The sequence below is a fragment of the Gavia stellata genome, chromosome 1 (genome assembly GCF_030936135.1).
Source record: "Gavia stellata isolate bGavSte3 chromosome 1, bGavSte3.hap2, whole genome shotgun sequence".
NCBI classification, from domain to species: Eukaryota; Metazoa; Chordata; class Aves; order Gaviiformes; family Gaviidae; genus Gavia; species Gavia stellata.
Genome location: NC_082594.1, coordinates 72681638 through 72709022, shown reverse-complemented (window position 1 = coordinate 72709022; position 27385 = coordinate 72681638). Strand labels below are relative to the sequence as shown.

At 39.2% G+C, this 27385-nt stretch overlaps 1 protein-coding gene across 3 annotated transcripts in view; it reads right to left on the bottom strand.

Moving 5' to 3' along the window:
- Window positions 1-27385, bottom strand: part of INPP4A (inositol polyphosphate-4-phosphatase type I A) — an 81928-nt gene that overhangs the window by 23933 nt on the left and 30610 nt on the right. Inside the window, exons 4-18 of one of the 3 annotated variants that reach the window (XM_059823578.1) lie at window positions 27061-27105; window positions 25454-25572; window positions 25225-25341; window positions 23432-23511; window positions 20696-20807; window positions 19632-19722; window positions 18823-18970; window positions 15105-15235; window positions 14633-14737; window positions 13685-13793; window positions 12012-12026; window positions 9223-9406; window positions 6718-6936; window positions 5287-5560; window positions 1949-1981 (exon numbers count right to left, since the gene is read on the bottom strand). In XM_059823578.1, the coding sequence (XP_059679561.1) occupies window positions 1949-1981; window positions 5287-5560; window positions 6718-6936; window positions 9223-9406; window positions 12012-12026; window positions 13685-13793; window positions 14633-14737; window positions 15105-15235; window positions 18823-18970; window positions 19632-19722; window positions 20696-20807; window positions 23432-23511; window positions 25225-25341; window positions 25454-25572; window positions 27061-27105 (1782 nt within the window). The remainder of the gene's footprint in view (window positions 1-1948; window positions 1982-5286; window positions 5561-6717; window positions 6937-9222; window positions 9407-12011; window positions 12027-13684; window positions 13794-14632; window positions 14738-15104; window positions 15236-18822; window positions 18971-19631; window positions 19723-20695; window positions 20808-23431; window positions 23512-25224; window positions 25342-25453; window positions 25573-27060; window positions 27106-27385) is intronic. The other 2 variants (XM_059823581.1, XM_059823588.1) reach the window with 2 other exon arrangements.

Genomic DNA, 27385 nt, shown 5'->3' with positions numbered 1-27385 from the left:
TTTGAAGTCTGCTAACAGAAACATAACTGACAAGATTAACAGAACTATCATTTTTGCTTTTGTTCTATGCAGTAGATAGATAACCTAATAAACCACAGAGAAGGGAAGTTGTTTGGCTCTGTTCCATTGCCATAAAAAAGGCAGGAAACATCAAAAGAACAGGCAAGGAATTACAGCTTGTCTTTTATATTCTGTTAAGTATTTTTCTCTCAAAATAAATCAGATGCCACAACATGGCCCCGTGAACACTTAAAAAGCAAAACACAGATGATACTAACAGTGTTTCTCTTACTGCATTTAAGAGCTTTTCTATAAACAAATGAGAATGACAAAAAGAACTGAAAAGATCTTCCAGCACATCATCATCATCTCATTGCCTGGATATACATACATGTATACAGTTATTAACTCAGTGGAGATTTAAAATTGTAGTGCATCTGGCAGCAATTAATTTGAAAGATATGTTTATCCGGGGTAATCACAAAGTATACTGGTGGTATACCAGCCTGCCTGAAGATAAAGCAATTTTTAGATGGTTTTTTTTTTCTCCCAACACTCACACACAATGCAGTGGCTCATCTGGGGTCATGAGCAAAAATCCTCTGTGCTGTGTAGTCTCTTGGTTTAAAATTTTGGCCATGAAAAAACAAACCGTTGTCAGTCTGCAAAATTCTAAATGCTTTTTGCTACCTACTTCACAGAGGTGTCACTGGTGTTCTTTTAATTTTTTATTATTGGGCACCTGCAGTTGCCTTTGGTTTAGGTCAAGGTTGCAAGGACTCATGATCTCTAAAAAAAAGAATTATCTAATAAGTGGTAGTCGCTTAGCCCTGATCCAGTAAAGCATAATTGGCAACCCACTTAAGCACACGGTCACATCACATTTGGTTTCAGAGGGAAGCAAGCATTAAGTGCTTCACTACACTGCAGCTTCAGCCACTTAAGTTTAAGATGCAGTTTTGGGTATATCTGGGTACCCAGTTAGGGTAACATGACTGCTTTTAATTACTCCCATCTTAAATATAAATAGAATTCATTTATGCACCACATTCGTATTTTGCAAAAACTAAAGGGATGTTCCAAGAATTAAAAACTTGTGGAATCTTTTATTGATTAAAACCACTTTCTTAGTGATAGAAGGAAACAGGGTGGACAGCTGGGAAGAATATTAATATACCACATGAAGATAAAAAAAATCATACCTGCACTGGGGCTTTATTTCCCATTGGTTTCACTAAACCTAGGAGCCCATGCTGTAACAGTTCCAACACTGAACGTTCACTGAACTCAGATTAAACTACCTACTCTCAAATGAGAGAAATTACAGCCATCTAGCTGGGGGAGAGTGGTATTACAGAGGCATATTATTCATTGTAAAATGCAACACTGGTGTGCGGAAGTACAAGGAGAGAGGAAAGAAGGCTAACAGTGGGATGAAAATCTCCTAAATTCTATATTCTGAAACGTTAGACTTGGAGTGCTCAACACTACTTGGTGTGCACCCACAACACAGAGATTCTCCATCAGCCTTGTTGACTGCTCCGTGTTTTGCTCAAGTTCTCATTCAGAAAGGCCAGCTCAATAGCACATATGAAAGGGCATGTCCGAAATATCTGAAATGTCAAACTCCCACAGACTTCAATGACATTTGGAACAGGCCTCAAATCATTCTCACCCACAACAGTTTGCTAAAACACATCAACTGGAGAAACCAAAGAGACCATGAACAAGTGCTCTCCCATACCTGGACATGAGAAGTTATAGATACCCCTTGCACTATTATTTAGGAAAATAATAACTTCTCAATATGCTTAGGTAAGTCATGTGATATTGCAGAGCATTACCATTTGAAAATGGTCAACCTTAACAGCAAGGCACTTGTTCAGTTGTTAGTTATGAACCAAACTCTGCAATTTTCAGAAGAAGCAGAAGCCATGAATGCACATACCTGGGCCAGATTCTTCCGGAGCGGGGCTGCAATCTGCACAGAAATGGAGGGGCAACATGCATGATTAAGGAGCAGCAACACAGTCTAAACATAAGCAACTCAAATGCTCAATGCCAGGGCTCTCAAACACTTTCACTGAGGGAAGAGGAACTCAGCAGAGATACTCCTGTGCCTGTGGGCACCGAGGGCATGGGCTGTCTCCTCCACTCCACTGTTTCTGATCAGAGGAACATCTGGATGGGGACTTGGAGGAAAGCCAGTACCCGCTAGCTCAGGTGCTCTTTGTGGATTACCAGCAAGTGCACTGTCAATCCCCAGCGATCCACAGGGCACAATTTGAGAACCAATGGTTTAGTGCAATTATAGAATAAGCTGGCAGTAAGGCTGCTAAACAGAATAGCAAAAGACTAGCAGTAAGTTCAATGCACTTAACAGAAAATGACATTAAGGCACCCACAACGCAAGAGTAATAAAGAAACAGTACTTTGCTATCTTAGACAAATTTCTGTTATACAATTTCTGAGATAGTTAACACAAGCATTAGATTGTATATTAAGGGTTGAAACCTCACCAGTGAAGCCTGTGAGTGTCCCACTTCAGTGGGAGGAACAAGCTGTCAGATGAAAATACACTACAGTGCAATGCAAACAGTAAAAAGATAATATACACCCTGTTATAGCAACTCTTGCATTAATGAAATGTAGTTTATTAAGCTAACAGGATTTAAACTTCTGCTGTTTATATCTAGATTCACTAGTCAATGAATTACGAATTTAAAATTAACAACAAAAAATATAAAATTCAATTGTATGCCTTAGGACAATCAGTTGAGCTAGAGAATCCAAGATAAAAACCTCTCAGTAAATTAAAACTCATCATGTTCATTAAAGAAGCTATATGCTGTCATGCAATTTTCGTCATGAATACCTAAGCCTATAATAAAAATAAATTTTAAAATAATTTCTTAAGTCTTCATTCTACTATTACAGGCAGTATTTTCTTTCACAAAGATTCATTTCTAGAGAGATCCTCTGAAGTCCTTCAATAACATTGTACTGTCTCTCTCTTACAAATCCTGGAACTATCTTGGTTTGCTGGTTTTTACATTGCTTTCAAAGAAGTTTCTGGCTGCTCTCTGCTCAGTGTCATTTATTCAAAACTCAGAATTACTAACAGAAAAAGTGTTAGTTCTTTGATACATGACAAGGAAAAACTTTAAAATGTTGTGATTCTGAACTTAGAGACAGGATCTCCTTTGTCCCTCAGTTATTGCCATGATCAGTTGAGGAAAGTGACAGTGAAAGGGAATTAACAGGCCAGGTTTGGTGTGGAGTCAAGGAAAGTAACTCAATGGGAAAGTTCTCATAGATTTCAGTAAGACCATTTTTTTTGTAGTATTGAACCTGTTTCTCTGTCAAAATTACTGACCATTAATTAGGAACTACAGCTGATGAAAATGTGATCAAGTACTCAGCTTGCCCTGGCTTACAATAAACTTCCCAAGTGCAATTCAAATTGCTCATTAAGACCCATGAACAATGTCTGCACCAGATACCTAAGAAGCAGGATTCCCTCTCCAGGATTTTTTAAGTTAAATTCACCCCAAATTGGTTGACAGTCAGACTTCAGATCTAGTTCTTACACTTAGGTAGCACTGGGAAATGGCAGCAAGCCCCTTAGCTTTAAAGCTTGCTTCTTGATTCAATGTTTCTGTCCCAACTTCTGTGGATTAAATGGAAAGATTTTTTTTCCTATTTTGAAGGCACGACAGGGAAAGGTTACTGAAACTCTTGGCACAAACAAAACCTTTGGTAGATAAGTGCAGGTAATTCCACTTTTATATGGCATAAGTGTCAAGATCCAGAGTAGATGTAAAAGATTGACTGAAAGTGAAAGAAAAATATTGTTCTAAGATGCTTTCAGCATTGAATTGTCTTGGGAAAACCTTCTGGTATCACCTACCACAGATTTTTACCTATTCTTTATAGTATGAAACATCCACAACTTTTAATCATTGGTATGAAGATGCATTGAAGTTTACTGATAAAACTTCCATGTAAATACATATAAAACTTCATGTAAGCTAGCTTGCAAATAAAAACATTTAAAGGTATCAAATTGTAGTCAAAGATTAATAGAGAACACATTCTGAAACAAGAACCAACTCTCCTATTCCCTTACAGTATACAAAAATGTCAGTCTAATCTAGAAAAACATAGTCATTTAAGATACTAAGCAAATCATATGTAACATGTACAAAGCTATACAAAAATATATAAACATTTATTTTAACTTCCTTCTTGCTTTCTTTTTCTTAAGGTACTGCCTTCCACTGCAACATTAACAATGGGATGGACATGAAGTCACAGACACACGTAAGGGACAAAGGGCCATCAAACGGTAAGACAGAACAGGAAAAAGGAAATGAAAACACAAATCAATCTCTCTAGAGCTTAAGTTGGCAAACCTGCTCTAGTAAGTGGCCAAATCATAGTGACCACATGTAAAGAATGTGAGAATAAGTCAAATAAGTACATATGTAAATGAAACAATTCTGAAATTTAATGCACGGCTGCAAAACCATCAACCTAAACTGATAAAGATATTCACATGCTCATGGCTGGATTCAGTCCTGCACCCACTTTACCAAAAATTTTGAGAGGATTATTCCACGGAGAGCTTGTACTGCCAATTCCTACCTTCCAGCTACAAGAAGTCTAACTAACTGAGTGCTTCAGCAGCACAGCTTTTGACAATTTGTGTTAAAACTTGCTTTAAACTCCAGTAGGTTCATCCAAGTTCAGCTCAGTCTAATGGGACTGCTTGGCTCCCCTCCTATGTTTTGGCAGCCCAGCTGGGACCATTAGTGTTGCAGTAGTGCCTGCACTTCTCTCATGTATTATTTCTCTTTTATAGAGGTTCACCGTAATAAGCTTTGATTGCTGCAAAGAAGCTGAATCACAGAATCACAGCATGATAGGGGTTGGAAGGGAGCTCTGGAGATCGTCTAGTCCAACCCCCCTGCCAGAGCAGAAGCCAACAGAAAAGCTACCCAAGGTGGTGTTTGACATATGCTAACCCAAACACCTGTTTTACCAGCTTAAAAATCAAATGCCACTGTCATCCATGGATTTGGCAATGATTTCAGTGGGTTCACGATTTCAAAATAAATAATGGGCTTAGCAGCTCCCAGTACACCACCAGCCCTTTCTGCCTGACATCAGTGCTTAACACCACCACTAACCTAAAAACACATGGAAGGATGTAACGGAGGCTTAGGAATGATGCCAGTGCACAGCAAGAGAGCAGCAGTGAGAAGCAGCGTCTGGCATACGCACTTGTCTTTCTGAGAGAATGGCATGCACAGGATGGTGTGGATGAAGGTGGTGGTGAGGATGATGAAGGTGGTGAGGATGATGAGGTCTCATTTAAATCTTCTGGATTTATCCAGTAGGCACGAGTGTCCCGATTACCTTTCTTACTAGTACAGCTGATGTCACACTGGAAAACATCTTCACAGCTGTCACTTTGCAAGCGCTCCTTCTGGAGAAGTTTGTCCACTCTCTGTATAATACACTCCAGGCTTTTGTCAACATTCAACCAAACTTTCTCCTTAAAAGAAAACATTTCTTTCTCAATTTAAAAAGCAAAGATACATTGGGTAACAAATCCCTTGGCTATACATTTCCTCCTGTGATTCTAGTCACAATTTCTCTGCGAAGTTTCCTCTGGGCTATTGTGTTTACACCTATGCACACACAAACTCTGGATATATAAATAATGTATACCAGCATGTCAACAATAGGTAGCAACGTGACTTGTGTGGTAAATTGCAAAGCTATCTTCTAAGTAAATTTGCTGAACAATTTTAAGTGCCTCTTTCCGCACTATTATTCCAGCTTCCAGCTGGCACTATTGTTTATTCTTGAAACTTCTGTTTGACATAATAATTGTATACAATCACACATCTTTTTTCATATATAACTCAGTAAATGACAGATAAAATTACTGTATTGTATTACTATCTAAACAACTGAATTGGTTTTATTCGTATCTCATTACTGTGAGCTTGACTGTAAGTCAGAGTATGCCAAAACAATTAAAACTAGTAAGGATCCATTTCTAAAATGAATTGGATCTCATTTCTAAGTTGATATTTCACAATATTAATAATGGTTTTAATTAATCTGGACTATTTTTGAGATTTAATTCACTTCTGTTTATATTACACAATGACAGAATTTACACAGCCCAATTCTCATTTCAATTGGCAGTGTGGTAAGGAAAAACATTTAAATTCTTTGTGCAAACAGTTTTAAAATGCTGTTCGTAATCAAAACAGAGATGGACTGCAAGTTCTAAATATTTAGATGAGAATAAAAGCCAGGAAGGCTGAATTGTACAGTTAACACACACAAAATATGCTTTACCTTGGAGAAGTGTAAGAGCCCTTTGTAGTATGGTCAGTTTTTTTACTTTAAAAGCTATTTACTTTCCCTTGGAACCAACTTCAGAAAAGCCATGCACCTACTGTAACAATCTCCGCTGTTTAGGAGACCCAGAAATATTTATTAAGGCCTGTTTGTATCCCCATGCCAAGGAGTAACTGAACATAGGATGGAGGGAGCGTCTTTGCTAGTTGACCAATACCTCCAAAATAGTCATCCTATGCGTATCTGGTGAGCAGTTACAGAGCTTATAAACAAAAGAACACAGCAAAGAAAAACTAAAAAGAAGAAAATATTCATCACTCCACTAAGCATACATACCCATTCCTCTTCATGCCAATCCACCTGCAGAGAAGATCGGCTATTTCTTCCTGTCCATCTGGCCACAAGAGTATCTTGATCATTCCTCAGCATCACTTGCTCCCCTTCTCCAGAGGTTGGAGATGCTTTTGAAGCTATATAGTCTGGCCTTGCAGCATTCAGTCCGTGTATTGAATTTGCCAACAGCTTGCAGTCACAGACTGTGACAAGTTGCCGGGTCTAAAAAGCAATAACCCACCCCCCCCCCATTTTAACACCTTTTCATTATTCTGTACACAACTTATACTACATTCTTTCACAGAAAAAAAAAAGAAAATCTAGTATTCTGTAAAAGAAACTAACCATTGTTTAAGAGTCTCTAAGGTTCCTTTAAAATCATTTTACAGAATGGCCTTAAAAAGCAATATAGGATACCAAACCACAAATGGTACATTTCCAAAGTCTGTACTACTATATTAGCCTAGCAATTGTTGAAAACTTCACTAATAAATGTGCAATTCACCTTTATTTGCACTTCACTTTCCATTTGATGAAAGCTTAGAACAATGTGCAGACATTTTTATACCCCACACAATAGGTGCCACACCAGAGAGACCATGCTTAACCTCCACCATTCTGTCTGAAATCATAACAAGACTTAAGAGGAAGGCTGAAGATACAACCCACTAATCAATGCAACTTGTTCCCTGTCTTATTTAGTGGTGTTGTATTAAAGGATTTCTATAAGTATGCAAATATGAAAAGTACCTGGCCTGTGTGCCTATTAAAAAAACAACAAAAAAGCCCTTGCTACATTATATATACATGTTGTCCAGTTGTAGAAAATCCCACAGATCAGTTATACACACTGTACTCATTTAGAGTGAATATTATAGTAACCAATACATTTCACAGAATCATAGAATTGTTTAGGTTGGAAAAGACCTTTAAGATCATTGAGTCCAGCTGTAAACCTAACGCTGCAGAGTCCACCACTAAATCATGTCCCTAAGCACCACATCTACACATCCTTTAAATGGTGACTCCACCACTTCCTTGGGCAGCCTGTTCCAATGCTTGACAACACTTTCAGTGAAAAATTTTTTCCTAATATCCAATCTAAACCTCCCCTGGCACCACTTGAGGCCATTTCCTCTTGTCCTGTCACTTGGGAGAAGAGACCAGCACCCACCTTTCTGCAGCCCCCTTTCAGGAAGTTGTAGAGAGCGATAAGGTCTCCCCTGAGAATCCTTTTCTCCAGGCTAAACAACCCCAGTTCTCTCAGCCACTCTTCATCAGACTTGTGCTCCAGACCCCTCACCAGCTTCGTTGCTCTTCTCTGGACATGTTCCAGCAACTCAATGTCCTTCTTGTAGTGAGGGGTCCAAAACTGAACACAGCGTTCGAGGTGCGGCCTCACCAGCACCGAGTACAGGGGCACGATCACCTCCCTGCTCCTGCTGGCCACACTATTTCTGATACAGGCCAGGATGCCGTTGGCCTTCTTGGCCACCTGGGCACACTGCTGGCTCATCTTCAGCCGGCTGTCAACCAGCACCCCCAGGTCCTTTTCTGCCAGGCAGCTTTCCAGCCACTTGTCCCCAAGCCTGTACCATTGCATAGGGTTGTTGTGACCCAAGTGCAGGACCCGGCACTTGACCTTATCAAACCTCATACAACTGGCCTCGGCCCATCGATCCAGCCTGTCCAGATCCCTCTGTAGACCCTCTCTACCCTCAAGCAGATCAACATACCCACCCAACTTGGTGTCATCTGCAAACTTGCTGAGGGAGCACTCGATCCCCTCGTCCTGATCATTGATAATTTACATGGGGTCACGTTATTTTTTGCACTCTACAAAGTTGTATGCATATCCCCTCCACTGGGACAATCTATGGCAAGCTGATCGTCCATTACCGCCATTTACAACCTTCAGATCTGCTTCAGGGACGGAAGAGGTCAGTAAAACTGTATTTGGTTTTTTTCTCCCTGTAAATAAGACTCTATTCAGCTGTGGGTCCAGTCTGGTTTCTGTTAGCACTCATCAAGAAATAACTGATTCACATCACTATAATTCAAGCAAAGACTGTGTTGCCATTACTCCTTATTACACCAGTGGAAAAATACAGAATTGTTTAATTTACTTAAGTTTTGCCCAGTTGCTGCCATTGACAGATGACTCAGAGGAACATTAAGAAAGGCAGGTGGATATGGAAAAAAGGGTATAAAAGAAAGTGAAGAATGCAGATTTCTGGAAAGTGATGAATGAATAGAGGGAATCAGAGGACATTGCTCTCTGCTGCACTCTCAAGAGGAGGTGAAGCAAGAGTGTGAGAAGTAGGAGACAACCTAAATAAAAAGCAGCAAATTTTAAAGGCTGGTCTGATTTTGCTCTTTCTTTAGGACTGTACGTGTTACAACACACTACTGAACAAGATAAAATAGATGTTTCAAGAAAACCTACTACAGATGATAGAGAAAAAAAATAACACTGTGCTTCAGTGTGGAAATGTATTATTCTCCTACCTTGTCTGCTAGGATAGCAAGTGTTCTTTCAAGGCCATTAGCTGATCTATCCTTGGCAGCTCTTGAGAGCCTTTCTGCATAGTAACTGACTTGCGTTTTCAGGGTGTTGATCTGTGCAATAATTTCCTTTGCTCTAACAATGTCCTGTGGGATGTATATTATAGACTGGGAACTTGTTGAAGTGCTGAAAAAGAAAGACTGATTTTAGGGGGAAGATTGATCTAGAGGTACACACATTACAGTGGCATGCTGGGGAATTAATGGCAGACAACAAAAATTTACCTAAGCTAGCAATCAACAGTGAAAGGCCAGTGGGCAATTGCACAGCAGGAACATGATCCTAGAGTCTTCTCTGCCTTTACTGAAAGCATTCAGATGCAGATTACTAATCCCTTATGCCAAGGGACTGTGGGCAGAGCTTGTATACCAGAGGGACAGTTTTGCTGAGGAGAATATGGGTGATAGATTTTGCAATCAGAGACAGAACCACTGTTTGCAGAGACAGCTTGCCCCACTCTCCCTCTCCTTACCACACAGACATTTCCCTGAGGCCTGGTTTACAAACCCGTATTATCACATAGCTACTAGCACCATGAAAAGAAAATCTGCACTCCTTCCAACAAGAAATGCCACCCAGATCTGTAATGCAAACACTGTGGTATTAACAAAAATTCCTTCTGCTAGTTACATCCTTTCCTCTATTGCAGGCCTGCTTCAGGTTACACCAGCAAAAGCAATCTTATGACATATAGAAAACAAAGCATGTCTCCAGGCTAATCCAAGGACTCTGTCCTTGGTGCAGCTTCTGTTAGCACACGCTTACTATACTAGGGACATGGTACAACTCTCCTTATTATAAACTCAGCTGTAACAAGATAAAGCAATACCACATTTTGGCCTTTTCCAAATAGTAAGGGAAATAAACTATACCCATAAAACATATCTTTATACTGGGATACCGCAGCTCCACTAAGATCACTTACTTGGCGGTGGAAGAGAATAGTTTCATGTCCTCTAAGTTTAGTTGTCTACAGAAGTTGCTTATCCAGTCTAAGACAGATGCTTGGATGCCCTCTGTAACTGCTGGGGAGAGAATAGCACTTCTAAAGGGTGATTTAATCCTACCTGAGAAGAGCCATTCACAAAAGCTGCCTTTTAGCTTAGAAAATTACTTTAAGCTGAAGTTGTGCTCTTAGTTAACTATCTGGAACCAACCCACCACTACTCCCTTTGCCAGGCAATATGCTGGGTTTTTCCGCCCAGTAGGAAAGCTATACAAAGATCAGGCCTTTACATGAGCTCCAGCTGTGACAAGTGTGATGACGTGGCATCAAGCATGAGGTGACATCAATTGCATATTGTCTTAATTTTACTCATTTTTTCCAGTCATGAATGGCTTCAGCATAGTAACAGCACAGAAGAACCTACTGTTCGCACCAATCTCAGCACTGTTTGATGGACACAGCTACGCTGAGAGACTACACAGAGAGGAGCTTCTTTTCCACGCACAGTTACCCCAGATCATGAGCTCCGAGGAGTGTGAATACCTCTGCTACCCGTAGAGCAATGCTGTTGATTTCTGCAGCGTGTCTGTGAGGTAAGAAAGGAGGGTTGCATGGGGCACGCTTTAAAATCATTGCCACAAATACCAATTCTTGTCCCTTAACTGATATTAAGGCAAGGGGAGGAGCTTAATCCCAGTATGTGTCCGAGCTCCATTACAAGAAAAGATGGGGGATTTGTTTTCAAAGGATATAAGGCAGAAGTGATTCTTGAAAGACTTTCCTTATTTGTGTCCCTCTGGTTACCCACCTGAGTGGAGCAGAGAACAACCACTCCACAGTACTGCTACACCATACAGCAAATTAGTCTCAGCTTTTACGACTTTCCCTGTACATGATTTGTGTTCTCTGTTGACCAGTGATCTCAGTGATGATTCCTCTGAGCAATTTCTTTCCATGACAGTGTGGTTAACATGCATAAAGACGTATTTGGCAGGAATGGCCATGCAGCATATTGAGATCTGATTTAGAATTACTACATTTTTTATCACAAACATTTGCTAGGATGATCAGGGGGAAAAATTTATGGTGTAAAGTTCACATATATTTACTTTCCAACCTGCAATTGCTTTTTCAAATGAACAGCTCTCCTTGTACTATATCAGCAAACAGTAACACGGCCTTAAACTCTCAGTGGATTAGGGGTCCAACCTTTTATATGAGTAATTTAGAGCAGAACTTCTGCGCTGTTGAACCATCAAGTAATGTTTCCTTTTCATAGCACTGAATACCCCAAGATGACGAAAAACAAAGAAAAGTTAAGTGAAAATGTTTAAATGAAGACATGGGTTACAAAAATATAAACCATGCCCAATCTATCACCATAAAGATGTAAAAATATGTAGGGTTATCTTAATTATCTTCCACCTCTGGCAGAATGTTTCTTTCCAGGCAGTTTTCACTGGAAATAACAGAGGAAAAGATATAGAATTCTTGTGTTCTGATCTTCAGCTTTCTAACTTCTTACGATCAGAGAGAGCCAGGAAGCTAGCTGTTCATTCCAAACAAACATTGCAGATGAAATGAAATTCATTCACACATCATGTTCTACAAAGCAGCTACAATTACTTAGAGCACAATTAGGGATACAATGATGCATGACATTAAAAAGCCCTGCATACTTTAAAACACACCAGATCTTTGCCAAAGAAAAGAAAGAAAAGAAAAATAAAACAACCCAAAAAACAGAAACCCTCTCTACAGAACTCTCAGAAACAGAAAACTCACCAACACTCCTCATAACTGCTAAAAAAACAAAAAACCAAAATAAAATTAGCAGATTGTTAGCAAATACCAAAAGCAGGAAACAAAACGAAGGATATTTGGGGAAATAACTTATTTGAGTCATCTTTTCAACAAGGTGGGTACGTAACATTTGAACTTGTAAGCAAAAACCCACAGATTGCCAGATGCTCATGTGTTGTTCTGGGGAAATGCTGTGGATGGACCAAGCACAGTTTTGCCAATGAAAGGAGAAAGAACTGAATGATATCTATGTAACAGCGAAACTGAGGAGATAGATCTCAGTTCTACTATACTGGCTTTTATGACAACATAGAAGTACTTGAAAGGAAAGTTATTCTTCAAATGTTGAACCTGCAGCTTTCATGGACCCAGAAGTAACAGTTCTGTAAAGCTTAGAGGAAAAGTACTGGATAGAAATTAAGCTCTCTGATCAGCTTAATTACTGGGTGAGGGGAGGGGAAAAATGAAAAAAAAAGAAGACACGGGAGTGAGGCCCACTTCAGTAGCTAAGCTGACAAAAAGAGGTTATTTCAGAAAGCAGTAGTGGTATCAAAAGAACAGGAAGGGTAAACCTAGCATACCAGTGTTTCCAAGTCTACAGTTTCCTCTAGTCCCATCCTAGTGCACCCTGTAAGTCAGGAATAATTACACTAGGCACATTTTTGCACCAATCTTTTTATCTGTACATATCTGACTGATGTTCACAGGATGCTGCTATTCACTTCTCCACTGCCAAAATTAATTCTGCAGTTGGCAGAGCCTGATTCCCATGTCACTCCCTCCTCCCATCTGCTCCAAATCCTATAAATCCTTTCTTTGGAAGGGCATTGTCAAGGTCTCCTTTTCCCTGGCTACAATGACTCCTTGTCCTGCTGCTCTAATTGTTCCTTAAATTCTCCATACTGCAGCAAAAGTAGTGCAGACCCAGACAGCATTATCTCTTCCTTGGGAGCTGGAGTGGGTGCCATGCGGGTCTTGCCCTTTAGCGTATGTGACCTTCCCAATTTCTGCCTCTTCCTCTAGTACATATGGTTGCACTTCCAGAGAGGTCACTAGACAGCCCCTGGAGACAGGACTGTGGAGGTCAAGTATCCTGCCTGTAGAGCAGAGTGAGGCCAGATTCAGAAGCCTAATCTGTTCATAAACCTTGAGGCAACGCAGAAAAGCCTCAAGCAATAGTCCCAGAACTAAATCCAAGCTGTCAACAGCTGTTCTGTACTAAAGAGAGTTCAGCAACAGGACCCTGAAGCTATGAGAGGAGTGAAAGTCTCCTGAAAATAATAGGTTGAAAGCATGATGTAGTGCAGCTGAGAGGTTCTACAGACAAATTTTCTAATCCATAATTAGGCAGAACCCAAACCCAACACCTAAAATAGCTAAACTAAATGAACCAACAAGTATTCAGGAAAATTAAAGATTTAAATAAAAAGACTATTAGAAAGGGCCCATCAGTAAACAAACAAATATGGTAATATAAAGGGGAAACTGTTTTCCCTCTCCTTTGGAAAAAAACATTAAATAATCTTCACAATGTATAGTAGAACTATTGAATGAAGTGCAACAAAAACATAGAAAGGAGTGATTTTCCAAATCACTGAGCATGGACCAAGAGGAAAAGGCACAATAACAGCTGACACAACAACATTTCTACTTACTGTTTCTTTGCCTCTTCAAATTTATGCAGCTTTTTCCGCAAGCCACCTGATTTAAAGCCTTGACAATGAGCTGCTGGTGCTCCTATGGTGACTATGTCGTAGTTCTGATCTGGGATGGACAAAAAGGACTTACAAATGAAAGCCTGTCATCTTTAATGTGGACAAACAGTCATGGAAATCCAAAAACTACTCTGAAAGTAATTTTTGTAAAACTTTGTGCCAGTGATTTGAAGGACATGGAAAACTGAATTATTTTAGAGGCCCTGGAAATCCATCAAGTACTTTTGAGGTGAAAGAACCATACTTGAATTCAGGTCCTCTGTTTCTTAATCTAGAAGACTGACGGTGAAAAAGAGGCGTGAAAAAAAAGGATGGTGAAAAAGACATTGGTCTTTACACAAAACCTGTCAATACTGGAATCCCTCACATGGATACATGGGACAAGTGTGTGTCCATGGTTAGTGGAATTACTGTTAAAAGAAGGGAAAACCTAGGTTATTTATGAAGAAACAAGCTTGATGTGAACAAACTGGTGTGATTTTGCATAACTGTATATGATGGTTCCAGAGAAAAAGTGCCCAAGCTTAACAACAAACAACAGTCAGAACCTTTGCTATTCTGCTACAATTCAAAATGACTGGAAGGAACACAGCAGCTTAATCCAATACAGTCCCTAGTACAAAGGTTGACTTGTGCCACCTAGGGTACAGCTAACTCCAGAACCTAGTTTTGCCACCTGTAGAATAGCGATAATTGTACTTACACGTCTTCTTTTGCAAAGAGATTTGTAATCTGAGGATAGAAGGTTTTACAAAAATGCCAAGTAGCACTATACTACAGAGCAGTAGTTTGTAGAAACTTGGCTATATGGTTGAAGATGGAAATCAAAAAATGGAGAGAAAAGTAATAGAATAAGGTGAAGAAAGAAAGAAAGAAACAAACAAATACCTGATCCTCCATCATCCTGGACTCTCATTCTCTGTATATGTAAATTTGTAGGAACAAATTCCAATTTTTTATCAGCTTTCAAGCTACTGGCTTTAAATGAAGGACCTGAGAAATGCAGGAGAAAAGTAAGCATAAAAATCCTCTGCTTCTGCTTATGCTAAAACATTCAAAGAGCTTCATTCATCATTTGCTACGTGCTGAAAGTAAAGCAAAGAAAAGGAAAAAAAAAAACCCAACCATATATCCTTCTGCCACTGTTCATAATTGTTCTCTACTTTCAGGGTAAAATAAGAGAATGAATAAAGCAGACAAATATTCCCAGATCATTAGCAAACTCACAATAAATGTTAACAAAGAAATCTAATAATAGTATTTTTTACTCATCAAAATAAAACATTTTGGCTTCCCAATTTCAGAGAATCACTAACAATGGCAGTTGAGAAGTATCACATTATTATGAAAAAGAAATCACCTTTATACTGGTGCAGGTCAGTTAGATTTTCCTGATAAGTTAAAATTATTGTTTGGTACTGAGTAACAATTTGTCGACGAAGGCTTTCCCAACAAGGGGACAGTTCTCCCAATTCTTCTAGTTCACAAACCCTAAGGGGGGGAAAAAACAAAGGGAAAGAAGAGAGGTGTTTATCTCCATTGTCCACCTGACCAAGAATGAGTTCAACATTCTATCAATGTAGCACCATCCTCAGCTGACACACTCTCTATTCACTCTAGTCTAACCTACTCACCAGAATAGGCATGCTTCCAAACATAGGTCCCAAAGCATAGCTGTTGAGCTCTGCTCTAAGGTACGTAGGTTCCTCACAGGCAGAATGCACCGTGTTCCCCCAGGACCCTCAGGTGTTGGTCAAAACCAAAGCTTCCCACCTTTCTGCAGGAGCTCTCAAACTATGTAATGATTTGCAAATGATGGGCACTGTCATCATGTCAGGTGACTTGGGACAATGAGGACCTTTTCAGGCCACTCCACTGAGCTTTGGCGGCTGTCCCATTAAATCAGAACTGTGATAGAGGTTAGGTGGGAGATTAGCACCTATCTGACATTAGGTACAAGGAGTATCTGCACTGGCCAGGTATCTACACAACAGTTTTCAAGGCCAGAAAGGGAAGGCCTAAGGACGATAAGCATTAGTAAGGGTTTGGAGAGACAAAAGATGAACCAACAAAACCTTCATCTGAGATTCAGGATTTTAGGCACTCAAGTTTCACTGTAGGTGGAATAAAAGATGACTGGATACCCCAGGAAAACCCCTGGCTTTCTCACTGCACCCTGACCGCTAGGTTTTCAGTCACACATGGCAATCCTGTGTTACACACTGTTCCCCAACAGCGCTGCTGAGAAAATATTCAGTGTATTTCATGTCATGCTTGTATTACTGTCTTCTTGGATTAAGATACTATTTGGAATAAAGGAAGAAGGGGAAAAGTAAACAAGTCAACATGAGACACAATTCAACAGCAGGTTAACCCAGAAAAGGTACAATAATCATCTGTCAAAAGGATCCTGCAGTTCTATTTGCAGTTCTCTCAATATCCCTAATCCACAGTTTTAATCAATTGTCTGTATTTAATTTAAGACAGCATTTCACAGAACAATACCCACTCCACAGTATTTAGGATATTATCAAAAGGAAGCAAATTTCCAAGAAAAACATCAGATTGATTTGCCAACAGGCAACAGTGTAAACTATATTTATCAGTGACTTGGAAAAAGACACTTCCAGTTGCATCTTGTGAACTGCTTCTGCATAAGATGCTATTATGACCACCTTGTCAAACTCCCTGCTCAAAACTAGCCATGCATCTGAGCCCAGGTCTTCCTGAAGTAAATTCACAGCTTAACACTTCAAGTTTACTTGTTCAACCCATAGGGCTAAGACAGCAGGGGATGTGCATGCCATAAATAATTAGGTAGTCAAAATATCCCCCCCCAGTTAGACGTTTCCTTTCAAAGAGCTCTGGCCCAGAAGAGCTTTGTGTAAGACAGCAGTTGTGATTATCCAAGGACATTTTAAAAGTCACCAGGATGTTAAGAAAGACAGAAGCAACTGTGCTTGTGTGGCTGTCCAGCATTCCTCTGGGCTGCAGCACAGAGAATGGAGAAAAGAGCGCTTGGACAAATCTGAAAGATCCTATGAATACAAAATGTGACGGTGCATGTCACTGAGGGTCACCTCAGCTGAACAGAGAGACGGAAGTCTTTCTTGCTAATTACACAAAAGTCCTATTTACCTTTGAGCCATGCAATTCAGAGCATACAAAGTCGTATTAGCAATCACCTGGGCTGTTATTAACTCATAACTGTATACAATATGTATCCATCGATCTCTATAGGGTTTTAGCAAGAGTCTCTGAACAGTCACATTTCATGGTTAATGCCTTAAGAAACTTCACTATCCAGTCTTACAGAAAGCCACATCTTTTTTCCCCATTCACCCTAAATTCTCCTCTTGTTATCTTCTAGTCCTTAAACTACATCCATCACAGATGGCACCTTATGGGTAAGCTTGCCAACTCTTTATATTATTATGGCTGTACCTCATAATGAATAGGTGCTTTTAAACGTACTGTGAGGAAAGCTGTAGAGAAACAAAGATATAAAATAAACAATGAATAACCCATGTCTAAATGCATAACGGCATACCCCAAACCCCCTCCATCAAGGTTGTAGCAGGACAGCTAGGCAAGATACAGCATTCACTCTCTAGAATCTAAGACCTGACTACCCTTACTAAGTCCACATCACTTAAAAAAAAAAAAGATTCAACAGCAGCAAAAAAAAAAAAAAATCTACGTGAACTTCGGACACTCAAACAGTCATGTCATGCATTAGTTTTTCCATATATTATAAAAAGTCACTGCCATCTTCCTGTGAGAATTTATCATTTTTGCAAAATATGAAAACACCTGAAAGCACCGTAGACTACTTCTGCCTGCTCATATGGATTAACACATGATTTTCTTTCACAATATCCCAAAGGAATTGAAATGTATTAATACAGGATAATGAGAGCACTAGATAGTTTTACTTTTAATTAAGGTCAGGCTTAGTTAGGTCTCTAGGAGTGGATTCAAACACAGCCAAAATAAAAACCCAATACTCAAAAATACAGCTAAAATTCTTTTACCATCCCAATCTTGGCCTTTATAAAGAATACACAAACCATTATGTTTGCAAACTACAGCCTACAAATGTAGGGAAGTAAAACTTATAAATGAGTATGTTGCCTGGAAAGAGTTAGTTGCTTGAAAAAGAAGCAAATACAGAATAAACCTACAAAATGCTTAACAGATTTCCTTCTCCATCCCACCTCCTAAAATGAGAAAAAGTCATTATGGTCCTACAGTGTCTCATTTTACGTACTTTTATTCTGTTTGTTTTCCATTCAAAACTACTCTTCTGACTCTCAAAGTCATCTCTTAACTCCCTGAGTGAAGCCAGTGCTCCTGTCATCTATCTTTGCTTTGCTTTCACAGCACAGAAGTCAACTGACTTTTTCAAAGTTCACCTTCAAAGTGGTTTGGATTTTTCTTCTCTGTCTGCTACTCTAATTACTCATTCCACTCAGCTGGTTTCTATGTTGTCTCTGTTCCTTTCTCAAAATTCTCAGCAGCTGGAGTTACTACTCTTTCATTTATGCTGTCTCATCTATCCAGACTTCCTTCCACCTATGAAACACTGAGATGTGTTTTATTTTTAATGCGACTTCATTTTTCTCTTTATATTAAACTATGTTTAAAAAACAAAGTGTATTGAAGTACATAAATGATTATATATATAAAAAGATAATGTATTGTAATGTGCTGTTCCTAATACAGTCACATGACTATGGAATAACATATTCTGTGGTCTTATCAATACTTCTGTGAGAGAAACTGATAACCCCTAAGTGCAGCTAACTGCAGTATGATCCTAAGTGTTCACTATGCCAACAATTCTCTCCCATCAGCACCTCTGTATGTTCACGTTACCATACACTCAAGCCCAAACTCTATACTCTGATATGAAATTTTATTCACTGTAACTGTACAGCCAGCAACAGTACTTTTACTATTCTTTCTTCAGTGCCTCTGTGCATTAACACAGATGTATTCCCTAGTAAGTCAGTAACAGCCATGTAACAGCCATATCACTGCTGTATTACCGCACAAGTAAACCAGCCCGAACTCACCTGGCTGCATCTTCTTCTAGAAGAAGCTTCACAAATTGCCTAGGGATGTGCAGCGACAGGACACTCTCAGCCATCTGCTCCAAGATTCTCAAGTGGTTTCCATCAGTGGTTGGGAAGCGATACATTCGGCAAATGGCACCACCAAACACTAAAGAATTAAAATCCCGTTATTTAAGCATAGGGTTTGAGTTAAAAGTGTACAAAGTCTCTCCTTTTTGAAAATGAACGGCTTTGATTCACTAACGTGCTGTAACACACTGCTGTAAAGATCTGGTTTAACCAGGCATCAGCACAGCTTTTCCAAGCATGGTTATTCTGCAATGACCATTCTTCCAGTGTTTGCAGGAAAAGCCTCCAAATGATTTAAAACACTGGTAAGGAAATTAAATACCTATTCAACTTTTGAAACTTGTTTTTTTTTTAACGTACTGTGCCTTTTCCTCTCATGCAATCATTTGCTGGAAAACAAACCGTTCTTCAAAAATTTTTTTTTTAAAGCAACTGGTTTCTTCTGTCCCCCCCCTTACCCCACAACAGTTGCTTAGGAATAGACTAGTGAATTGCATGGAAAATTTTATACTACAGTCAACTTAATGACAGAAGTTTGCTTCTGCTGTTTTTACTATACAAAATAGTGCAGATGATAAAATAATTAGTTCTTGTATGACCTTCAAAGGGCTGCTCAATCAGCAGCCTGTTCCTATTCAAATGAAACATCTGCTTAAACGCTCTGGGGCCACAGGCAGACAGCAAGAGATTAACTTTCACCCATGCCTAAAGCTTACTTGTTACAGCCCACAGCAGCTTACCAGATTTCAGTAGTGCATCTTTCCGTAATGAAGCATATTTGGATCTGATTCCTAAAGATTCTGTTAAACTTTCATCAACTGGCAAGACAGTCTAAACAAAAACCAAAACCACAAACAGTAAAGAATAAAACCTCCATGCCAGGGCAGTGATGACCCTATTACACAGACTGGAAAGGAATATTCAACACAACGCATTGCTAAAATAAGTATTTCAAATATGTTTACCATGGATAAAAAATATTGCAGGCTGAAATAATAAATCCACTTTAACTCTCCAATCTAAGCATTCCTATTTACTTCTACTGTAGAGTTCAAAATGCTGTAAAAATTTTCATCCAGCCCTTCAACTACTTAATGTTAGCACAGCTCCAGACTCCTTAAAGGTACTGCACCAATATGGAGCAGCCACAGGTCTGGCTGGATACAAAGTGATACTAATCCACATTGTGACTGTGATACACAGATATGAGTGCAATTAACACTAGGATATTCAGAACACAAGGTTTGCAGAATTAAACGTATGTCTAGGCTGCGAAACCACTATAAATATCTGCTCTCAGACAAATATTTGGGGATCAAAAAAAAAAAAAATAAATCCAGTATTCAAGTAACCTGTTCAGTTTTGTTAAAATCTTTTACGTTGCCTGTGAAAATTCTGGAAATTCCCTGAGCATCCCCATTACAGCTTTGCTTAATGCCACCTTCCAGTTCACAATGTGAACTGGAATACCACATCTTTGCAAAACTGGTTACCAATGCACCAAGTGCACCAATGTACAGTACTGCAAGCCTATTCTGATGAAGGGCATGAGCACTTGAAGCTTAATCACTGTAAACTAAAATTTTCCCCAAGACTTTTAACACCAAACACAAGCACCAAGAGCTCTGCAAAGTACAAAACTACTTCATTATGATTAGGCTGCTCGTTACAGTATTTTGAAATTGTAAAGCACTACTAAATATCACGATGGTCAGGGAAGTTGACACCAGATGTCAACCTAGCTTATTTCAATGCTAGCAATAAATCTGCATTTTTCTGAATTTGATACAATGCTCATACTCACCCTTCCATTAACTGTATCAGGTGACCTTGTCACTGGAGGCCTTTGGTCAGTTTTTTCCTCCATTTGCCATCCAATAACTGTAATGTTACCTACACGGTCACTTTCAGCCGACCTGCAACAAACACTCTGCGTTGATATTTTTTTGGAGGTGGACCTGTTTATCAACAAGGGAACACTTATAAAAGGCTACTAATCTTCAAACTTAATGAACATTTTAATAGGAAGCTTTTCAACTTCATTTTACATATTTTTATAATGTGTTATTTCAACAGGAAAATGCTCCTGTCATTCTGCAGGGATGCTGTACAGACCTCCTAATTGAAGGCAACCTAAAACCATGCATGTGTTTAAATACTTCTGTAAAACCAGAAAGAGTTCAGATTTTACAATTAGCCTGTCATAGGCAAAAGCAGCTTAAATTGTGAACATTAGCAGGGAGCAGATAATTGGATGTATATGCACACGTGTGTGTGTGCCTGAGTATGCGAATGTCTGAAAGCGAACTTTTTAACTCCCAATCAGAAGCCTGCTACTTGCCAGCTGCAACTGGTACAGTTGCAACTGGTAAATTTTGATAATACGTGGACTAAACAGAAGTAGCACATACAAAATCTTCCCCTTAATAGAGAAGTCAGTCAAGGGCACCAGTTAGGAGGATCACATTTTGTGCTTCTGCAGACAGACTATTTAGATTGGGAAAACAGAGGCCCTGACATTCCAGAAAGAAAAGCTGATGCTAAAAAGAAGGATCCTGAAAAGAAGTGGTCTAGGGAAGAAGGTCGTGAAGATTCTCAATGGAGGAAAGATCCCTGAGGTGGAGGAAGATCCTGGAGATCAGGGAGTTGTGTGGAAACAAATGCCAGAGGTCCCCAGGGACCTGGCCACGAGCAGCTGAGACAGGTCACTAACAGCTGAGCAGCTGCACAGCACAAACTGACACAAGTTTCTGTCCCACCGTCCCAGACCAGCAGCCATCTCCCTGCTGGGGAGGGAAGCTGAGACCATACAGATAACCGAGGGGGGAGTGAGTGAGCAAGTGAGAGACAGAGAATCAAGTGGAGTAAAAGCTCTGATCTTGATGGTTTTTAAATACACACCAGTACCCAGATCTATCACGGCTGTCATTTATTCTGTCTCACCCATGACACACAATAATTTTGGCAGAGACTTTATGTTATTATTTTAAGACAGATTCTAAATGGTATTTTAAGATTGTTGTTTAAATGTAAAAATATGCTGGGACAACTAAGACAAAAAAAAAAAAAGTCTCTGGAACAGACAACACTGGGGAGGCAAAAGAAACAGGCACACAAGATGACTACAAGAAAAGGTTTAAGTATCCAAGTCATGCAGCATGTTTATAGACATTTCTCAGCATCCAGCTTATACATCCAAGGTGTAACGTGACAATGAGAAGACACGCATGTATTCACACACTTTGCTCTGATAATCAGAATACACTTGATATCAAAACAAGAGACTTAGTCATGAAAGAATAAACCTAACAGAATAACCATGTGTAAAACAACCATGAAACTCCTGCCACCACATTCCTCCTCTTTTTTATCTCCCCCAAAACACCCTCATCTTCACACCTATGATAAATTAGACTACTTTATCCACCGTCATTGTCATACTTTGGTGTCTTTTCTACCTCATTTCCCTCATCTGTTACCCCCTGTTAAATCATATCAATTTTTTCTTTACATTGTGGGAAAACTGAAAACTTCACTCATCTCTTCTCTTAGCATGGAAAGCTTTGCCCATGTTTTGTTAGTTGTGTCTGGGCTAAGAAATTTCTGCAAGTTTATCACAGTCACTGCTTCTAGTGCTGATTATGCCGATACTACCAACACCATCATCCTCAGTCTCTCTGATTATGCTTCCCCCCTTCAACTGACTTCCCCTTGCCTTCTCTAATAGGGATGCCTGTCCTACTTTCAACACACGCTACTATAATGTGCATTTACACATCAGAGCTCTCTTTTCTTAATCTCACTTTGTTTTCTTCATTCTTCCCCAACCCTGCACTTAACTTCGTCCCACACCAGCTTTCACAAGTGTGGTTTGATTCCTATGATTAGAACTACTACCTTAAGGATTGGTATTAGACTCACACCCTCTTTTTCATTCCCTCCTGAATCACGTTCCTTCCATGAAAGTTTCCAATATGAATTAAACTATAAAATTACATCAATCAATGTTGCTGTAATGTGAGTCCTCCTATACCTAGTGCATTATATTGATAAATAGACTATTTAGCAATGGGCAGGTGTTGAAATACTAATAGAGCCTAGATTTATCTAAGCCAAGGTATTCCAAACAGCTAAGATAAGCCTCTGTTTTGATGGGTTTCATTCTCCCCATCACGGGCTCTTTATATGTCAGCACAGTTAAAAATACACTATTTTGCCACTCTCCACAGGCACATGCTGAGGTGATAGGTGATAGGATGAAACGCACAAAATTTAAAATTGGTCTCGACAATACTTTCTTGACTTGTAGAGCTAAAACCAATGTCTAACATTATTCACCACAGTCTTGTTCTACATGTTTTAATTATCATGCAATATAAAACAGCTTTTCCTTAATAGTGGCCTGGAACTTAAAAAGCAAACAAACAAACAAACAAACAAATGGTTTTCACCACATCTCACAGACAGCTTTCATCACATCTTAAGCACGCTTTCAAGAATTAAGACTGTTAAATCCTAAATAGAGGATAACATTACAAACCTTAGTGTTAAGTGCAACCTGTGATTCTTCTCCTGAAGAAGTTCTTTTACAGTGAACATCCCAGAACCCAACAAATACATCTGGAAGAAGATGAGTAGTGGAATTGTAAGTATTTACCTTTACAATGAACAAAGACTTTGTCCACAGCACCAAATCCCAAAATACAATTATTATGCACAAAAGTCTGAGAACAAAAAATATAATTACATATGCCTATGCATAACTAAACACCTTTAAAATTTAATAAATTTGGTTATTTATTAAAAATCTTTCTTCTACCGAAGGACAGTAAGTCCTTTTCTCTCTAAAGGATTTTAGGGGAGGCACCTCAATATATACAAGCTTAGGTCCAGCAATACAGGAACACAGAAAACAATGACTGAATGGGACTCAGACTGACTATGTTGACACTTCATAGTCTCTCCCTGACCCAAACTTGTCTCCTCCTGAAGAACGCACCTCTTCAGGAGGTATTCCTTTTTCCCTAGAGTCTCCCCACGATGCACTCTACAGAGATGCCCTGCTACCCCTGAGGAAGCCATGGGAAAGCAGGCACGTGGGACCTGAAACAGAAATCTGGGCAACAGTCCAGACTGCACTGCCCACAGATCGAAGTAGTTACCTGGCAGAGCTGGCACTTGGACTTTTTTCAGTAAGGGAATAAATCTGACACATGAACAAAACAAGTAAGGGATTGGGGCAGGGGGATTTCTGAGAGCAACGCAAAAAAATTATCTGGGCAAAATAGCCCAGAGAATCTGTGTGTCAGGAAGCCAAGTGCATGGATGCTCTCCTGAAAGCAATCTTCCATTCAGAAACAATCTCCTGTTTTGTAAAAACACTCACAATTTTTGGTATTGTGGAATTCTAGATATTGGTAGTAATAAGTGTCTTTGAGACAACAAATAACCATTTTTCATAATTAATTAGAAAGTGCTCCAGAATAGTTAAGTTACCTCTGATGTTTTTCACCTTGAATTTGAACTCATGTCCCCTGCTAAGAAAAAGGTGGCTTTAGCGCGGGCCCATTTTTTACTAAATTAAGGTTTGGACACTGAAATTATGATTTTTCCCTTATTTCAGATTAAAAACATTTAATGGCAACTTCTATCTTACAATTTGTGATCCTCTGCAGAAATACTACAGAAGCCACCAGGACTCCAGGAGACTTTTTTCTTCTATTCCTTCCATTTCACACAACATGGATTAGAGGCCAGTAGCAGCCTCTGGTAAAATCTAATCTGCCTGACTTCATCACCAGCTTGCATCTAAATGTTAAGCAGTGAGAGAAGCAGACTTCTAAGGTCCTGAAACAGACATCTGAAGTTCCTAAGCTTAGACCGACATGATTGCTCCCCATAGAAAACTTCCACCAGACTGTGCCTACTACACATGGAATTTAGCAGCTCCGTTTATAAGGACTGTTTCAATATGAGCCCAACATTTCAGCACAGGTTAGAGGCCTCAGTTAGGGGTACTGGAGCCCATTCGTTACCTAGTTCAGTAAATAGGTCCACAACAGAAAAGAATAAGTGACAGAACCTCTTAATTTAAATCAATGGTTCCCAAAGTTGCTGCCAACAAGCCTTATTTGAGAAAACTGGCAATGCTCCCCGCTCTGCCAAGTCCATCTCGCAGCATTTGTCCCTCCTTCCCCTACCCATGTTGCTTTCTCTAGGATAGATGCTGCCACCCCTTTGCTTTCTTCCACAGAAGTTACTGGTTTTATCTCCTTGCCCCTCGTTTCCTTGCTCCACACTGACTGAGGAGGCACCAGAATGAAGAAAACTTACTGTTCCCTGAGATCTATCTTTGACGTCGTACACGGAGAGTTTGATTTGTGTCATTTGATTGATAAGAGAGTCTTGGAAAAAGGCAATGCTGCTTAGAAAGATAGGATTACTTGTTCCCTGCAATCATACACAAAAAAGGCAAAAATTAATGCGTGATATTTGTTAGGAAGAAATGCTTCTTGTGTTAGCTTCAATTTTAAATCTAATCCAGGAGTACCTCACCACTTACCTCAATAATTTCTGTCTGTGCATGTTTCGTCCAGAATGCCTGAGGAGGTGTAGTTACGCTCACTGCTACAAAACTATTTGGTTTTCGATCTAGCGATGGAGTTAGCAGCTCACTGCAAGCTTTAGGTATGCAATAGATAAATAAATTTAGATTCAAGATCTTCTTCATAGTGCTGTAAGACTCTACATTTTTATAAAAGCATATTATATACCCTGAGCAATAAAGCCATGAAGGACCTAATATTCATTCTACCGCCACACTATAAATGCAGACATCACTCACCTTTGTGCATGCAAACAGTAAACATGCAATCAGATCAGCCTGGCTCCAAGCTGTAGACCTGTAATTTAAACTTGTTCTCTTCGAACACCTGCCTATCCACCCCCCTGGCACAGCTCATTAGAAGAGCATACATGCATAGGTTTTCCTCAGGGAATCTCATGAGCATGGCTGCATTTGATTCGAAGTCACGCTTCATTAAGCCCATTAACAAACGGCATTTTGCCATGGAGAACCAACAGAAGTGCTTGAATGTTGATCAAGCAGCACTACTATGAGGAGAACTACCTTGTAATTGTAAAAGGAGAGTAATTTATTTCCTCTAAAATGTTATTGTGAGTTTAACTGCTGGGAAGGGACTATGGTGAGCAGGAAACAACTAGCAAAAATTTCAGTGAGTGACTCTACACAATGACATTAAACTTCAGAGCCAAATTCTAGCTAGCTAGATACAGGTAACTGCAGTGTGGTCTGACTGCTTCAGCTAGATGCAGAAAGTTAATTCTGAAATCTACTTGGGCAAGCAAAATGTTCAAATGTACACTGAACAGCTTTGCAGTTCTAGGTATTTTTAATTTATCTGAAAATATTTAAAGTACCTTATTCAGCTCTAAGGAATTCTTAAGATCATTATTCATAACACAATTACATATATCTGAGAAAGATTTCTAATTTTTCATTTCAAACATACTGCTAAAGGCATAACCTTCCAAACATTAGTCCACTATTAAGCCAAGAAAAACATGCTGCAGTTGAAAATGTGGACTGAATTTTCACGAGGAAAATATTTTTTACTTATTCTTCAAGTGAGGTCAGAAGCTTCTTGTCCAAATTTAAGCATTCCAGAAATTAGGTCACTTCCATTTCATATTATCACATTATCAGCAAAGACCACAGGAAAGAAGGTATGTGTAATAGCTGGCAACTTTTAGAAAATATTCTGTCTTAAAATGGTGTTTCCAGCAAATCTTCCATTTGCTTGAAGACCTGAACTGCTGATATACTGAGACTGAAGACAGTTTCACTGTATCTTCACATAAACAAAATAAACATTTAAAAGTAACATTCACATAGTAAACATTTAAAATTTTATAGGACAGATGTTTTTTAAAAGTCTGTAATTAAAACATCACAAAAATCAAACTGCTGGCTGCTTATCAAAAGATACTGTACAGGCAGCAACAAAACTGTACCACATATCCATAAAAATCAAAGCAAAGTCTCAATCCTCACTATATGAAGGGCACTTCAAAATCAACAATTAAAAATCTGCACACATACTCAATAGCATGTATCATCAAAATTAGCATAAAAATCACTAAGCCTACCTAAACTGAACTCTAAAATTGGTTCATCTGGATCCTGAACGTTTCCTGTAAATCAGAAAAATTAACACAAAATTAGCCAAACATTGCTGTCATGTGAATCCCTTCCTGAAGTTGCAGTCATACAGAGAAAGAAATCGAAATTTACAGAAAAAATTGATGTTTTTAATTCAACGAGCGATGACTGGTATTTAAAATATTTGCTAGCTAATCTTTGGTATCAAAAATTATTCGAAAAACCCAAGATGATCTCGTTTTACCAAACATGTTAAAATATGTAAAACTATGCAAGATTATATGGAATATGGGAATATTAAATGCCCAATCT